Source organism: Rattus norvegicus, chromosome 11 (genome assembly GCF_036323735.1).
Source record: "Rattus norvegicus strain BN/NHsdMcwi chromosome 11, GRCr8, whole genome shotgun sequence".
Classification (NCBI taxonomy): Eukaryota; Metazoa; Chordata; class Mammalia; order Rodentia; family Muridae; genus Rattus; species Rattus norvegicus.
In genome coordinates, this window is record NC_086029.1 from 68,855,737 (window position 1) to 68,873,918 (window position 18,182).

The window sequence follows — 18,182 nt, forward strand, 5'->3', positions numbered from 1 at the left end:
GAGTCTCAAGACACATTTCTGACTTTTTACCTCCTGGGGGCTGAGGTTAAAGATGTACAACACCATACGTTCACAGACTGTTTTCAAATGAGGAAGGAGGTGTTACTAGGTATTACTAGTGTTACTTTGCTGTGATGAAATACTATGTGCAGATGCAACTTGGCCGGGGGGGAGGGAGGTTTATCTTCCTCACAGTTCTGTGTAACAGTTCACTGTCAAAGCAATGAGGGCAGGAACTTATACAGTGAAGAAACCTGGAGGCAGGAGCTGGTGTAGAAGCCACAGAAGGATTCTGGTTACTGGTTTGCTTCATAAGGCATGCTAGGCTAAGAATGCAACCATTACAAATGAATGGGCTGGCAGAATACTGCAAATACAGAGGCGAATGAGAGCAGAAAACCACTGAACTGAGAACGCGACCCCCGTTGAAGGATTCAGAGAAAGGACTGAAAGAGCTTGAAGGGGCTTGAGACCCCATATGAACAACAATGCCAACCAACCAGAGCTTCCAGGGACAAAGCCACTACCCAAAGACTATACATGAACTGACCCTGGGTTCCAACTGCATAGGTAGCAATTAATAGCCTAGTAAGGGCACCAGTGGAAGGGGAAGCCCTTGGTCCTGCCAAGGCTGGACCCCCCCAGTGAACGGGATTCTTGTGGGGAGGGTGGTAATGGTGGGAGGATGGGGAAGGGAACACTCATATAGAAGGGGAGAGGGAGGGGTTAGGGGGATGTTGGTCTGGAAACTGGGAAAGGGAGTTACAATTGAAATGTAAATAAATACCCAATTTAATAAAGATGAAGAAAAAAACCCACAATGAATGATCTGGGCCCACTTCCCTTCATCACTAAAACAATTATAATAGGCAAATAATCTTGTTAATGAATAACCATCTGGTGTGGGGCATGAACTTCAGCCTCATTTGGAAGCTTAGCTGGGAAACACGATACTGTAACTGTTAGAAAAAGACCTTCATCATCAGATTCAATGGATTTTTCACTTCTTTGCGTCACCCATCTCTTAATGCTTCCTCTCTGTGCACAAGAATCAGGTAAGTGTATTTTCTTTTATGTATGTTTAGCTGGAAGTGAGTGGCGAATAAATATTAGGTCACAGGACATTTACTTTTGCTCCAGTAGGTAAAGAGGATGTATGCTAGTTTCAGTTTGCTAACCATATACCTATAAAATCACACAGCTAGCAAATCATGTAATGTGAACATACTTGAAACAGTGACTATAGAGGATAGAATGATGAGAACAAAGGCAGGAATACAGATTCTGAGGTGTGTACAACTTGCTCAAATTAGATGATTTCCTCTTTATCTCCTTGATGGAAGGATAAAGGCAAAAGACAAGCTAGATCCAAAGCATCTCTTCACAGAATCCCTTGTCTTTGAATTATACCCTGTTTTCAAAATCAAGTATGCAGACCATGTAATGTTAAAAACCTTTTTGTATGTATTAAGACATTTTTATTATATAGACCAGCCTAAAAAAAATGTGCTTTATGGAATTCTCCATGATTACAAGCCGAGCTTTTGTAAGAATTCAACAAACGTTGTCATAGTAATTTTCTGTTTTCTTCAGGTTAAACAATAACTAGTTTCTTGAAGAATTCAGGTGAGGCGTCTTGAGAAGTAGCTCAGTAGATAAGAGTTAGGAGCACATGGCACTCTGTAAGAGAACCCAAGATCTGTCCCAAGCACCTACATCAAAATGCTCAAAAGCACCTTAAACTCAGGTGAAAAGATCGAAAGATCTCTTGCATCCTCTGTGGATCCCTGGGCACACATCCCCATCACAAGCATAATTAAAAATCAGGATTACATGTTTAAAAAATAATTGAGGAGAGAAAACAAAAACTATGCTAAACTGAAAAGAGAAACTGAGGTTTAGGGACAAAGCTTCTGCTTAGCCTGGATAATGTCTGGAGTTCACTCTTTAGTATCAATAAATAATAAATTAGAATTGACTATGTTTGATGAGGAAGACTTCTGTCATGAAATAGCTCAGACTATAAAGGGAAAGAGAATCTGGGAGCAAGTGATGATGAGGGGCTAGACAGTTCGGAAACTGTTGGGTAATCAGTGATGGACAGCTCAGATATTTATTTACTTATTTACTTATTTATTTTTGCTTGTTTGGGTTTTCATGTGTACTGTTCAGTCCTTTCCTGAGTGCAAGGAACAAACTACATATGGAAATTGCAATGTTTCTGGTGACATATAACTGTCAGATGACCTTGTGTTCTCATTTTATTCAAAGCTATGGAGCTGGTAACGTTACACCTATTTTTTTTTAAATTAAAAATGATATGGTGCAGGAAAAGAAAGAATTTCCAGGAGACCTCAGTCTTAAAAATTAGACCAAGTAAAACATGAGCACAGAACTGATAAGCACAGGGTTTCTCTCACAATAAAGTTGCCTCATGCATTTGAAAGGTCCCTGATACTTTTATACAGTTTAGATTCACTATATTGATTTTTAAAGTATTTGATACAAAATTGCTTGTAATTTGATTGTGAAGATGAAATGAGGGAAAAGCTTATGTCCTAAAATGGATCAAGGTGTGTAGGTTATTTTTTTCTTTTTTTTTAAGATTTATTTTATGCACATGAGTACACTGTTGCTCTCTTCAGACATACCAGAAGAGGACATCGTATCCTATTAGAGATGGTTGTGAGCCACCATGTGGTTGCTAGGAATTAAACTCAAGACTTCTGGAAGAGCAGTCAGTGTTCTTAACTGCTGAGCCATCTTTCCAGTCCCATGGTTGTTTTTTTAATTTTCGTATTTAAATAAAGCAGAGACTAAGGAAGATGGACAGCGTTCCACAGCAGAATCCAGACGTCTTTCCTTTTACTCTCTATAGCATATCTCCCTATACTATGGGTTTATTTTATCTGTTGTTGACTTAAAAAAAATAGATGACCACTTGGGATCTATTCATTTCTGTTTTTTTTAAATTTCTTGATAGATTTAATCAAATTTTTAGAGGTAATTTAGAGGAATTCATTAAATCTCAAAATGTCAAATTTATAGCGATTACAAATAAAGCTTCAATAAATATAGTTGAGCAAATGTGCTTGTGGTTCAGTGGGACATCTTTTGAGTATGTGCTCAGAAGTGGTGTAGTTGCTCTTGAGGTAGAACTTTCTGAGAAACCACCAAATTGTTTTCCAAAGTGGTTGTACAGTTTGCCCATCCATCAGCCATGAAGTAGAGTTCCCCTTGTTACACAACCTTGCCAGCATGCACTGTCACTTGAGTTTATGATCTTGGCTATTCTGATAGATATAAAAGATGGAATCTCAGAGTCATTTTGATTTTCATTTCCCTAATGACTAAGGATGTTGAACATTGCTTTAAATGGTTTTTGTCCATTTGGGATTCCTATATTTAAAATTCTCTGTTTAGCTCTGAACCCTATTTTTAATTGGGTTATCTGGATGTTTTACTGAGCATAAGAAGCAAATAAATTGCTAATCCTAAGGCAGAGAGTTTTTTTAGAATACTCTGCAGAAGTATGTGACTATATATCTATATCTCTTAACAATGGATCTCATTTTCAGAATCTTCACAGAGGATAAAGGACAATTAAGAAATGGCTGTGCTGGTTAGGAGATGACATTTGGAATGTCACAAATAAAATCCAAAATGAGAGAGGTAGAGGGAGAGGGAGAGGGAGAGGGAGAGGGAGAAGGAGAGGGAGAGGGAGAGGGAGAGGGAGAGGGAGAGGGAGAGGGAGGGAGGGAGAGAGAGACTGTCCTGGGAGGAAAGGTGACCATCTTCTGAAACTTCACAAGTCTAGCAAATGTTGAGCAAATCAATTATCTGGCAGAAAATCCAAGGCTCTTTGCCTCACAATATTGGCACTTACAGTCATAGATATGGAGAAAAGATTTTCCCACCATATGTAAACAGGCTTCAGTGCAAGATTCTGGAACCCAGTGCCTCCTTCATGACAGGTTTGACATCCAAGGAGTGACATTTGACGATGGATCCTGCTGCAGGTGTCTGTTTAACACTTTTCCACAAGGCAGCCATGGAACCTGGCTTAACATTTTAAGTATATAACATCTTCCTCAAGGGTCCCATAATGCGGGGTAGACATTGTAGAGTTATAGTTTTTAAGGCCACTGTCCAGAGAAAGAAAGTTAGGTAATAAAACACTGATGGTGATTAGTTCAAGTTACTTAGACAGGACAAAAGCAATGGAGGCCAATGGACGGTTGTGCCCTGGCAGCACTGTCTCTCACCTAACATCATCTCTTTACATTATGCTGTACTGGCTTCCATTAAATGGAAGGAAAACGCAGGAAAAGTATTTGAGTGTTGTTACTATTCCAGGATGAAGGCATGGGAAAAGAAAGAGACATCAGTCAAGAACAGAGAAAGGTAGAAACTGTGGAAGTTAGGGTTCAAGCTAGCAGGGTATCTCAGTACTAGTGAGAGCATTAGAGTTCCACATTATGCCTCTGTAATTATGAAGTGCTGAGGATGTGTATAATATAATTTATAGATGTGTTAAAAGAGCAGGCAGTGGACAGAGGAAAAGGTACTGGAAGTTTAATGATATATGTGAGGAGTTATCAGACAGGGATGTGTTTTCAGCATTTGTGTGTCATATAGAAATTGGGGTAAATTCCATGCTCTCACAGGAGAGAATTTGGTATGACTTGCTTTTGTTTCCCTCTCTTTGCCTCAGCTGTATCTGAACAAGTAACTGAACTCCAGTCTGTGCCTAGCTCTGAAGATCTTCATAACCTTCATTGTTCTGCTGTGGGAAAGCCTGCCTCTGGAATCTCCATTTACCCATCACAAGTCACAGTACACCCAGCACAAGAGTACCTTGCTCAGAACCCCAATGCCACAGTGGCTGTCACTAAAACCTACAACAACTCTTTGAAAACTGCGAGGATCTTGAGTGTCCGGGATTTGGCTGTGTCCATGACTCACCCTGTGAGATACGAAGAGATGATAGTCCCTCTGCCAGGAAATAAAGGAGGTAAGTAAAAATAACGGTGGAATTAAAGGAGACTGTTGGTGCTGGGAAAACAGCTGAGTCTATAAAACTCTTGTCATGAAAGCATGACTCCAAATTCATGAAAAGCCAAGCGGAGGTGTGTGTCCTTGGAATCTCAGTGCTGGGGATGCAGGGGCAGGCCAGTCCCTGGGGCTTATTGCTTAGACAGCCTAGACTAATCAGTGACCCTCTGCTCTCAGTGAAAGTCTCTAAATTAAAATAATGATGACAAAAACACAATTCAGACCGTTCCTCTGGTTGATATTTCACTTTCATAGCACATAAATTACACAACCACATGCATACAGTAAGCATGAACTTTCATATGCACTTGAACTTACAGAAGCATAGATATGCACACACATATACACACACAGGTAAGTTTTCAGGCATTCACTTACACATGTAGATACATGTGCTGACATATACACACATGAGAGGAGAGATAAATATCTTTTTAAAAAATCCATCATGACGAGTATTTGTGTAAATCAACTAATTTTGAAGAAGTAAACCAATACAATGTACACACATGATTAAGGAATCATAGAATGAGGGCTGGTATGGTAGCACCTGGAGGTAGAAGCACAGGGATCTATGTAAATTCAGAGCCAGCCTGGAATGAATATACCAGGAGCAAAACCTCTATAGTTAGACCCTGTCTCCAAAAAGCAAATAAACAAACAAGCAAAAAAAACAAATACTAAATTAAACAATCTTGACAGTTTTTACCTAACCCTGTATGCTGCTCTTTTCCTATAATATAATAAATATAATATAATATCATTAATATATATATGTATGTATACACACAAATTCTGTCATTAATACTTTTTGTTTCTGTTTTCCTTTATTTGGGGCTTGCCAATAGCTAATTTTTATCACATTATATATATATATAATATTAATATATATTAAGAATCAAGTTGGGAAGGAAGGGGTTTATTCAGCTTACATTTCCACATTGCTGTTCATCACCAAAGGAAGTCAGAACTGAAACTCAAGCAGGTCAGGAAGCAGAGACCATGAAGGGATGTTACTTACTGACTTACATCCCCTACCTTGCTTTCTTGTAGAACCCAAGACTACCAGCCCAGGGATGGTGTCACAAACCAGGTGCCCCCCATCACTAATTGAGAAAATGCCTTACAGCTGGATCTCATGGAGGCATTTCCTCAAGGGAGGCTCCTTTTTCTGTGATAACTCCAGCTTGTGTCAAGTTGTCACACAAAACCAGCCAATACAATTGACCCCTTGTCAACTTGGCACACAAACACATCACTATTAAGCCCCTACCATTACTTACTTATTCATCTAAATTCCACAGTCTTTACAAATTCTTAAATATTAAAATTTCCATCCCTTTAAAATATCCAATCTCTTTTAAAATTCAAAGTCTTTTTTTCAATTCAAAGTCTGTTGGCTCCACGAAAATACTTCCTTTCTTCAAGTGAGAAAAATATCAGAGCACAGTCATAATCAAAATAAGAATCAAACTCTAACCATCCAATATCTGGGATCCACCCACAATCTTCCGGACTCCTCCAAGAGCTTGGGCCACTTCTCCAGCTCTGCCCTTTGTAGCACACACCTTGTCTTCTAGCTGCCTGTTCTACGCTGCTGCTGCTGTTCTTGGTGGTCACCTCATGGTACCTGCATCTCCAAAACACTGTTGTTTGCCACTGCAACCAGGCTTCACCAATAGCCTCTCAAGGGCTCTCTTCATGGTGCTAAGCCTCAGCTCCTTTGCATGACCCCTTCAGTCCTCGGCCATCAATAGCAACTGAGGCTGCACCTTCAACAATGGCCTTCCATGGCCTCTCACAGTGCTGAGCCTCGGTGACTCTTCATGACCCCTTCTGGCCTTCAAAACCAGTACCACCTGGGTGACTCTTACACATTACCATGTCCAGCTCTGCATGAGGTACACAGCCTTAGCTATCTCACAACTCCCAAAAAACACTTCCCAGAAGATTTCACCTCAATGATGCTGGTCTCTTCTTAATCACTGATAATTTCTTAGCTCTCGCTAACCAGCATCAATAGTTACAGTAATGCAAAGGCTTGCTTTAATAGTTCTGGCATCTTGTTAATCACAATAGATTCTTCAGTTCCAGCTAAACAGATTCTTTAATCTTCCCTCTGAAATTTCACTAGCCAGACCTCCATCGTTTGCACTCTTCTCAAGCTTTTATAGAACATCCCACAGGGCTCTTTTCCTTTTTTTCTTTTCTTTTCTTTCTTTTTTTTGGCTATTTTTTTTATTTTTTAAATTTTTCTTCATTGGATATTTTTTATTTACATTTCAAATGTTATTCCCTTTCCCAGTTTCCCAGCCTAAGCCCCCTATCACATCCCCCTCCACTTCTTCTATAAGGGTATTCCCCCTCCCCAACCACCCCTCTTCCTGTTGCCCCCAGACATTCCCCTACACTGGAGGGTCCAGCCTTGGCAGGACCAAGGTGTTCTCCACCCATTGGTGCTCAACAGGCCAACCTCTGCTACATATGCAGCTGGACCCATGGATCTGTACATGTGTACTCTTTGGGTAGTGGTGGAGTCTTTGGGAGCTCTGGTTGGTTGGTATTGTTTTTATGGAGTTGTAAGCCACTTCAGCTACTTCAATCCTTTCTCTATCTCCTCCAATGGGGGACCCCATTCTCAGTTCAATAGTTTGCTGCTAGCATTCGCCTCTGCATTTGTCATGCTCTGGCTGAGCCTCTCAGGAGACAGCTACATCAGCACTTCTTGCCATCAGCAATATTGTCTATATATTCTGTGTGTATATGGGCTGGATCACCAGTTGGGACAAGGCTCTGAATGTCCATTCCTTCAGTCTCTGCTCCAAACTTTGTCTCCTTATCTCCTCCTATGAGTATTTTGTTTCCCTTTCTAAGAAACGCTGAGCCATCTGCACTTCGGTTGCCCTTCTTGAGCTTCATGTGTTCTGTGGATTATATCTTGCCTATTTCGAGCTTTTGAGTAATATCCACTTATCAGTGAGTGCATACCATGTGTGGTTTTTGTGACTGGGTTATGTCACTCAGGATGATATTTTCTAGTTCCATCTATTTGCCTAAGAATTTCATGGGGTCATTGTTTTTGATAGCTGAGTGTACTGCATTGTGTAGATGTACCACATTTTCTGTATCCATTCCTCTGTTGAAGGGTATCTGAATTCTTCCCGTTTCTGGCTAATATAAAGAAAAACTGCTATGAACGTAGTGAAGCATGTGTCTTTCTTGTATGTTGCAGCATTATTGGTGTATATGTAGAAGAGATGTATAAGTGGGTCCTCAGGTAGTGCATCTAATTTTTTGAGGAACCTCCAGAGTAATTTCCAGAGTGGTTGTACCACTTTGCCATCCCACCAACAATGGAGGAGTGTTCCTCTTTCTCCACATCCTCACCAGCATCTGTTGTCACCTGAGTTTTTGATCTTAGCCATTCTGACTGGTGTGAGGTGGAATCTCAGGGTTGTTTTGATTTACTTTTCCTTGATGACAAAGGATATTGAACATTTCTTTAGGTACTTCTCAACCGTTCGATATTCCTCAGCTGAGAATTCTTTGTTTAGGTCTGTATCCCATTCTTAGCAGGGTTATTTGGCTCTCTGGAGTCTAACTTCCTGAGTTCTTTGTATATTTTGGATATTAGCCCTCTGTCTGATGTAGAATTGGTAAAGATCTTTCCCCAATCTGTTCTTTGCCATTTTGTCCTAATGATGGTGTCCTTTGCCTTACAGGAGCTTTGCAGTTTTATGAGGTCCCATTTGTTGATTATTGATCTTAGAGTGTAAGCGATTGGTGTTTTGTTCAGGAAAATTTCCCCTGTACCCATGTGTTCAAGGCTCTTCACCACTTTTTCTTCTATTTGAGTGTATTTGGTTTTCTGTGGAGGTCCTTGAACCACTTGGACTTGAGCTTTGTACAGGGCTATAAAAATGAATTGATTGGCTTTCTTCTACATACTGATCACCAGTTAAATCAGCACCATTTGTTGAAAATGCTGTCTTTTTTCCCACTGGACGGTTTTAGCTTCTTTGTCAAAGGTCAAGTAACCAGAGGTGCGTGGGTTCATTTCTGGGTCTTCAATTTTATTGCACCAATCTATCTGCCTATCTCTGTACCAATATCATTCAATTTTTATCACTATTGCTCTGTAATATCGCTTGAGGACAGGGACAGAAGTGTTTTTATTTTTGAGGATAGTGTTTGCTATCCTGGGTTCTTTGTTATTCCAAATGACTTTGCATATTGCTCTTTCTAAGTCTATGAAAAATTGAGTTGTAATTTTGATGGGGATTGAATTGAATCTGTAGATTGCTTTTGGCAAGGTGGCCATTGCAACTATATTAATCCTGGCCATCTATGAGCATGGGAGATCTTACCATATTCTTCAATTTCTTTCTTCAGAGACTTGAAGTTATTGTCATACAGATCTTTCACTTGCTTGGTTAGAGTCACATTGAGGTATTTTATGTTATTTGTGACTATTGTGAAGGTGTCATTTCCCTCATTTCTTTCTCAGAATGTTTATCCTTTGAGTAGAGGAAGGCTGCTGATTTGTTTGAGTTAATTTTATGCCCAGCCACTTTGCTGAGATTTTTTTTTATTAACTTGAGTATTTCTTATTTACATTTCAAGTGTTATTCCCTTTCCCGGTTTCCGGGCAAACATCCCCCTCCCCCCTCCCCTTCCTTATGGGTGTTCCCCTCCCAACCCTCCCACATTGCCGCCCTCCCCCCATAGTCTAGATCACTGGGGGTTCAGTCTTAGCAGGACCCAGGGCTTCCCCTTCCACTGGTGCTCTTACTAGATATTCATTGCTACCTATGGGGTCAGAGTCCAGGGTCAGTCCATGTATAGTCTTTAGGTAGTGGCTTAGTCCCTGGAAGCTCTGGTTGCTTGGCATTGTTGTACATATGGGGTCTCGAGCCCCTTCAAGCTCTTCCAGTTCTTTCTCTGATTCCTTCAACGGGGTCCTATTCTCAGTTCAGTGGTTTGCTGCTGGCACTCACCTCTGTATTTGCTGTATTCTGGCTGTGTCTCTCAGGAGCAATCTACATCCGGCTCCTGTCGGTCTGCACTTCTTTGCTTCATCCATCTTGTCTAATTGGGTGGCTCTAAATGTATGGGCCACATGTGGGGCAGGCTCTGAATGGGTGTTCCTTCAGTCGCTGTTTTAATCTTTGCCTCTCCCTTCCCTGCCAAGGGTATTCTTTTTCCTCATTTAAAGAAGGAGTGAAGCATTCACATTTTGATCATCCGTCTTCAGTTTCGTTTGTTCTAGGGAACTAGGGTAATTCAAGCATTTGGGCTAATAGCCACTTATCAATGAGTGCATACCATGTATGTCTTTCTGTGATTGGGTTAGCTCACTCAGGATGATATTTTCCAGTTCCAACCATTTGCCTACGAATTTCATAAAGTCGTTGTTTTTGATAGCTGAGTAATACTCCATTGTGTAGATGTACCACATTTTCTGTATCCATTCCTCTGTTGAAGGGCATCTGGGTTCTTTCCATTTTCTGGCTATTATAAATAAGGCTGCGATGAACATAGTGGAGCACGTGTCTCTTTTATATGTTGAGGCATCTTTTGGGTATATGCCCAAGAGAGGTATAGCTGGATCCTCAGGCAGTTCAATGTCCAATTTTCTGAGGAACCTCCAGACTGATTTCCAGAATGGTTTTACCAGTCTGCAATCCCACCAACAATGGAGGAGTGTTCCTCTTTCTCCACATCCTCGCCAGCATTTGCTGTCACCTGAGTTTTTGATCTTAGCCATTCTCACTGGTGTGAGGTGAAATCTCAGGGTTGTTTTGATTTGCATTTCCCTTATGACTAAAGATGTTGAACATTTCTTTAGGTGTTTCTCAGCCATTCGGCATTCCTCAGCTGTGAATTCTTTGTTTAGCTCTGAACCCCATTTTTTAATAGGGTTATTTGTTTCCCTGCGGTCTAACTTCTTGAGTTCTTTGAATATTTTGGATATAAGGCCTCTATCTGTTGTAGGATTGGTAAAGATCTTTTCCCAATCTGTTGGTTGCCGTTTTGTCCTAACCACAGTGTCCTTTGCCTTACAGAAGCTTTGCAGTTTTATGAGATCCCATTTGTCGATTCTTGATCTTAGAGCATAAGCCATTGGTGTTTTGTTCAGGAAATTTTTTCCAGGGCCCATGTGTTCCAGATGCTTCCCTAGTTTTTCTTCTATTAGTTTGAGTGTGTCTGGTTTGATGTGGAGGTCCTTGATCCACTTGGACTTAAGCTTTGTACAGGGTGATAAGGATGGATCGATCTGCATTCTTCTACATGTTGCCCTCCAGTTGAACCAGCACCATTTGCTGAAAATGCTATCTTTTTTCCATTGGATGGTTTTGGCTCCTTTGTCAAAAATCAAGTGACCATAGGTGTGTGGGTTCATTTCTGGGACTTCAATTCTATTCCATTGGTCTATCTGTCTGTCTCTGTACCAATACCATGCAGTTTTTATCACTATTGCTCTGTAATACTGCTTGAGTTCAGGGATAGTGATTCCCCCTGAAGTCCTTTTATTGTTGAGGATAGCTTTAGCTATCCTGGGTTTTTTGTTATTCCAGATGAATTTGCAAATTGTTCTGTCTAACTCTTTGAAGAATTGGATTGGTATTTTGATGGGGATTGCATTGAATCTGTAGAGTGCTTTTGGTAAAATGGCCATTTTTACTATATTAATCCTGCCAATCGATGAGCATGGGAGATCTTTCCATCTTCTGAGGTCTTCTTCAATTTCTTTCTTCAGTGTCTTGAAGTTCTTATTGTACAGATCTTTTACTTGCTTGGTTAAAGTCACACCGAGGTACTTTATATAATTTGGGTCTATTATGAAGGGTGTCGTTTCCCTAATTTCTTTCTCGGCTTGTTTCTCTTTTGTATAGAGGAAGGCAACTGATTTATTTGAGTTAATTTTATACCCAGCCACTTTGCTGAAGTTGTTTATCAGCTTTAGTAGTTCTCTGGTGGAACTTTTGGGATCACTTAAATATACTATCATGTCATCTGCAAATAGTGATATTTTGACCTCTTCTTTTCCGATCTGTATCCCCTTGATCTCCTTTTGTTGTCTGATTGCTCTGGCTAGAACTTCAAGAACTATATTGAATAAGTAGGGAGAGAGTGGGCAGCCTTGTCTAGTCCCTGATTTTAGTGGGATTGCTTCAAGTTTCTCTCCATTTATTTTAATGTTAGCAACTGGTTTGCTGTATATGGCTTTTGCTATGTTTAGGTATGGGCCTTGAATTCCTATTCTTTCCAGGACTTTTATCATGAAGGGGTGTTGAATTTTGTCAAATGCTTTCTCAGCATCTAATGAAATGATCATGTGGTTCCGTTCTTTCAGTTTGTTTATATAATGGATCACGTTGATGGTTTTCCATATATTAAACCATCCCTGCATGCCTGGGATGAAGCCTACTTGATCATGGTGGATGATTGTTTTGATGTGCTCTTGAATTCGGTTTGCCAGAATTTTGTTGAGTATTTTTGCGTCAATATTCATAAGGGAAATTGGTCTGAAGTTCTCTTTCTTTGTTGTGTCTTTGTGTGGTTTAGGTATAAGAGTAATTGTGGCTTCGTAGAAGGAATTCGGTAGTGCTCCATCTGTTTCAATTTTGTGGAATAGTTTGGATAATATTGGTATGAGGTCTTCTATGAAGGTTTGATAGAATTCTGCACTAAACCCGTCTGGACCTGGGCTCCTTTTGGTTGGGAGACCTTTAATGACTGCTTCTATTTCCTTAGGAGTTATGGGGTTGTTTAACTGGTTTATCTGTTCCTGATTTAACTTCGATACCTGGTATCTGTCTAGGAAATTGTCCATTTCCTGAAGATTTTCAAGTTTTGTTGTATATAGGTTTTTATAGTAAGATCTGATGATTTTTTGAATTTCCTCTGAATCTGTAGTTATGTCTCCCTTTTCATTTCTGATTTTGTGAATTTGGACGCACTCTCTGTGTCCTCTCGTTAGTCTGGCTAAGGGTTTATCTATCTTGTTGATTTTCTCAAAGAACCAACTTTTGGTTCTGTTGATTCTTTCTGTGGTCCTTTTTGTTTGTACTTGGTTAATTTCAGCTCTGCGTTTGATTATTTCCTGCCTTCTACTCCTCCTGGGTGTATTTGCTTCTTTTTGTTCTAGAGCTTTTAGGTGTGCTGTCAAGCTGCTGACATATGCTCTTTCCTGTTTCTTTCTGCAGGCACTCAGCGCTATGAGTTTTCCTCTTAGCACAGCTTTCATTGTGTCCCATAAGTTTGGGTATGTTGTACCTTCATTTTCATTAATTTCTAAAAAGTTTTTAATTTCTTTCTTTATTTCTTCCTTGACCAGGTTATCATTGAGTAGAGCATTGTTCAATTTCCAAGTATATGTGGGCATTCTTCCCTTATTGTTATTGAAGACCAGTTTTAGGCCGTGGTGGTCTGATAGCACTATGGGATTATTTCTATCTTTCTGTACCTGTTGAGGCCCGTTTTTTGACCAATTATATGGTCAATTTTTGAGAAAGTACCATGAGGAGCTGAGAAGAAGGTATATCCTTTTGCTTTAGGATAGAATGTTCTATAAATACCCGATAAGTCCATTTGGTTCATGACTTCTCTTAGTCTGTCGACATCACTGTTTAATTTCTGTTTCCATGATCTGTCCATTGATGAGAGTGGGGTGTTGAAATCTCCCACTATTATTGTGTGAGGTGCAATGTGTGTTTTGAGCTTTAGTAAGGTTTCTTTTACCTATGTAGGTGCCCTTGTATTTGGGGCATAGATATTTAGGATTGAGAGTTCATCTTGGTGGATTTTTCCTTTGATGAATATGAAGTGTCCTTCCTTATCTTTTTTGATGACTTTTAGTTGGAAATTGATTTTATTTGATATTAGAATGGCTATTCCAGCTTGCTTCTTCTGACCATTTGATTGGAAAGTTGTTTTCCAGCCTTTCACTCTGAGGTAGTGTCTGTCTTTGTCTCTGAGGTGTGTTTCCTGTAGGCAGCAGAATGCAGGGTCCTCGTTGCATATCCAGTTTGTTAACCTATGTCTTTTTATTGGAGAGTTGAGGCCATTGATATTGAGAGATATTAAGCAATAGTGATTATTGCTTCCCATTATATTCATATTTGGATGTGAGGTTATGTTTGTGTGTTTTCATTCCCTTTGTTTTGTTGCCAAGACGAGTAGTTTCTTGCTTCTTCTAGGGTATAGCTTGCCTCCTTATGTTGGGCTTTACCATTTATTATCCTTTGTAGTGCTGGATTTGTAGAAAGATATTGTGTAAATTTGGTTTTGTCATGGAATATCTTGGTTTCTCCATCAATGTTAATTGAGAGTTTTGCTGGATACAGTAACCTGGGCTGGCATTTGTGTTCTCTTAGGGTCTGTATGACATCAGTCCAGGATCTTCTGGCCTTCATAGTTTCTGGCGAGAAGTCTGGTGTGATTCTGATAGGTCTGCCTTTATATGTTACTTGACCTTTTTCCCTTACTGCTTTTAATATTCTTTCTTTATTTTGTGCGTTTGGTGTTTTGACAATTATGTGACGGGAGGTGTTTCTTTTCTGGTTCAATCTATTTGGAGTTCTGTAGGCTTCTTGTATGCCTATGGGTATCTCTTTTTTTAGGTTAGGGAAGTTTTCTTCTATGATTTTGTTGAAGATATTTACTGGTCCTTTGAGCTGGGAGTCTTCACTCTCTTCTATACCTATTATCCTTAGGTTTGATCTTCTCATTGAGTCCTGGATTTCCTGTATGTTTTGGACCAGTAGCTTTTTCCACTTTACATTATCTTTAACAGTTGAGTCAATGATTTCTATGGAATCTTCTGCTCCTGAGATTCTCTCTTCCATCTCTTGTATTCTGTTGGTGAAGCTTGTATCTACAGCTCCTTGTCTCTTCTTTTGGTTTTCTATATCCAGGGTTGTTTCCATGTGTTCTTTCTTGATTGCTTCTATTTCCATTTTTAATTCCTTCAACTGTTTGATTGTGTTTTCCTGTAATTCTTTCAGGGATTTTTGTGTCTCCTCTCTGTGGGCTTCTACTTGTTTATTTATGTTTTCCTGTAATTCTTTCAGGGTTTTTTGTGTCTCCTCTCTATGGGCTTCTACTTGTTTATTTATGTTTTCCTGTAATTCTTTCAGGGTTTTTTGTGTCTCCTCTCTATGGGCTTCTACTTGTTTATTTATGTTTTCCTGGAATTCTTTCAGGCATTTTTGCGATTCCTCTCTGTAGGCTTCTACTTGTTCTCTAAGGGAGTTCTTCACGTCTTTCTTGAAGTCCTCCAGCATCATGATCAAAAATGATTTTGAAACTAGATCTTGCTTTTCTGGTGTGTTTGGATATTCCATGTTTGTTTTGATGGGAGAATTGGGCTCCTATGGTGCCATGTAGTCTTGGTTTCTGTTGCTTGGGTTCCTGCGCTTGCCTCTCGCCATCAGATTATCTCTAGTGTTACTTTGTTCTGCTATTTCTGACAGTGGCTAGACTGTCCTATAAGCCTGTGTGTCAGGAGTGCTGTAGACCTGTTTTCCTCTCTTTCAGTCAGTTATGGGGACAGAGTGTTCTGCTTTCAGGCGTGTAGTTTTTCCTCTCTACAGGTCTTCAGCTGTTCCTGTGGGCCTGTGTCTTGAGTTCACCAGGCAGCTTTCTTGCAGCAGAAAAGTTGGTCTTACCTGTGGTCCTGAGGCTCAAGTTCGCTCGTGGGGTGCTGCCCACGGGCTCTCTGCAGCGGCAGCAACCAGGAAGACGTGTGCTGCCCCTTCTGGGAGCTTCAGTGCACCAGGGTTCCAGATGGTCTTTGGCTTTTTCCTCTGGCGTCCAAGATGTGTGTGCAGAGAGCAGTCTCTTCTGGTTTCCCAGGCTTGTCTGCCTCTCTGAAGGTTTAGCTCTCCCTCCCACGGGATTTGGGTGCAGAGAAATGTTTATCCGGTCTGTTTCCTTCAGGTTCAGGCAGTGTCTCAGGCAGGGGTCCTGCCGCTCCTGGGCCCTCCCCCACGGGAGCCCAGAGGCCTTATACAGTTTCCTCTTGGGCCAGGGATGTGGGCAGGGGTGAGCAGTGTTGGTGGTCTCTTCCGCTCTGCAGCCTCAGGAGTGCCCACCTGACCAGGCGGTGAGGTCTCTCTCTCTCACAGGGTCTGGGAGCAGAGAGCTGCTGCGGGCCAGGATCCGCGGGTGTGGGACTTCCGGTAAACACAGAACGTGCCCGGTCCTAGAGGAATTCTGCTTCCGTGTGTCCCAAGCTCACCAGGCAGCTTTCTTGCAGCAGAAAAGTTGGTCTTACCCGTGGTCCGGAGGCTCAAGTTCGCTAGTGGGGTGCTGCCCACGGGCTCTCTGCAGCAGCAGCAACCAGGAAGACCTGTGTCGAGATTTTTTTTTTTTTTTTAATCAGGCTTAGTAGTTCTCTGGTGGAACTTTTGGGGTCACTTAAATATACTATCATATCACTGGCAAATAGTGATATTTTGACTTCTTCCTTTCCAATTTATATCCCTTTGACCTCATTTTGTTTTCTGATTGCTCTGGGTAGGACTTCGATTACTATATTGAATAAGTAGGGAGAGAGTGGGCAGCCTTGTCTAGTCCCTGATTTTAGTGTATTGCTTCAAATTTCTCTCCGTCTAGTTTTATGTTGGCTACTGGTTTGCTGTATATTGCTTTTACTATGTTTAGGTATGGGTATGAATTCCTGTTCTTTCCAAGACATTTATCATGAAAGGGTGTTGAATTTTGCCAAATGCTTCCTGAGCTTCTAATAAAATGATCATGTGGGTTTTTTTCTTTGCATTTGTTTACATAGTGGATTAAGTTGGTGGATTTCCATATATTGAATCATCCCTGCATCCCTGGAATGAAGCCTACTTGATCATGATGGATGATTGTTTTAGTATGTTCTTGGAATCAGTTTGTGAGGATTTTATGAAGTATTTTTGCATCAGTATTCATAAGGGAAATTGGTCTGAATTTCTCTTTCTTTGTTGGGTCTTTGTGTGGTTTAGGTATAAGCGTAATTGTGGCTTCATAGAAGGAATTAGGTAATGTTCCTTCTGTTTCTGTTCTGTCGAATGATTTGGACAGTATTGGTTTTAGTTCTTCTATAAAGGTCTGATAGAATTCTGCATTAAACCTATCTAGTTCTGGGATTTTTTCAGTTGGGAAACTTGTAATAACTGCTTCTATTTCTTTAGGAGTTATGGAACTATTTAGATGGTTTGTGCGATCCCGATTTAACTTTGGTACCTAGTATCTGTCTAGAAAATTGTCCTTTCCTCAAGATTTTCCAGTTTTGTTGAATATAGGCTTTTGTAGTAGGATCTGGTGATTTCTTGAATTTCCTCAGATTCTGTCCTCATGTCTTCCTTTACATTTCTGGTTTTGTTAATTGGGACACATTCTCTGTGCCCTCTGGTTAATCTGGCTAAGGGTTTATCTATCTTGTTGATTTTCTCAAAGATTCAGCTTCTGATTTTGTTGATTCTTTATATAGTCCTTTTTGTTTCTACTTGGTTGATTTCAGCTCTGAGTTTGATTAATTTCTGCCTTCTATTCCTCTTGGGTGCATTTGCTTCTTTTTCTCCTAGAGTTTTTAGGTGTGCTGTCAAGCTGCAAAATGTATGCTCTCTACTGTTTCTTCTTGGAGGCACTCAGAGCTCTGGGTTTTCCTCTTACCACTGCTTTCAATGTGTTCCATAAGTTTGGTTGTGCCTTCATTTTCATTAAATTCTAAAAAGTGTTTAGTTCTTCCTTCCTTCCTTCCTTCCTTCCTTTCTTTCTTTCTTTCTTTCTTTCTTTCTTTCTTTCTTTCTTGACCAAGTTATCATTAAGTAGAGCATTGTTCAACTTCCATGTGTATATGGATTTCTGTTGTTATTGTTGTTATTAAAGACCAGCCTTAGTCTGTGGTGATTTGATAGGATGCATAGGATTATTTTAATCTTCTGGTATCTGTTGAGGCCTGTTTTGTGACAAATTATAGGGTCAATTCTGGAGAAGGTACCATGAGGCTCTGAGAAGACGGTATATTCTTTTGTTTTCAGATGAAATGTTCTATAAATATCTGTTAAATACATTTGGTTCATAACTTCTGTTAGTTTCCCTATGTGTCTGTTAATTTTTGTTTCCATGATCTG

At 40.3% G+C, this 18,182-nt stretch overlaps 1 protein-coding gene across 2 annotated transcripts in view; it reads left to right on the plus strand.

Moving 5' to 3' along the window:
• Positions 1 to 910: 910 nt before the first annotated feature.
• Cd200l1 (CD200 molecule like 1) overlaps positions 911 to 18,182 on the plus strand; it is a 66,997-nt gene continuing 49,725 nt past the window's right edge. For both annotated transcript variants that reach the window (XM_039088891.2, XM_039088892.2), the window contains exons 1-2: positions 911 to 1,055; positions 4,715 to 5,014. In XM_039088891.2, coding sequence (XP_038944819.1) covers positions 992 to 1,055; positions 4,715 to 5,014 — 364 coding nt within the window. In that variant the 5' untranslated portion in view covers positions 911 to 991. The remainder of the gene's footprint in view (positions 1,056 to 4,714; positions 5,015 to 18,182) is intronic.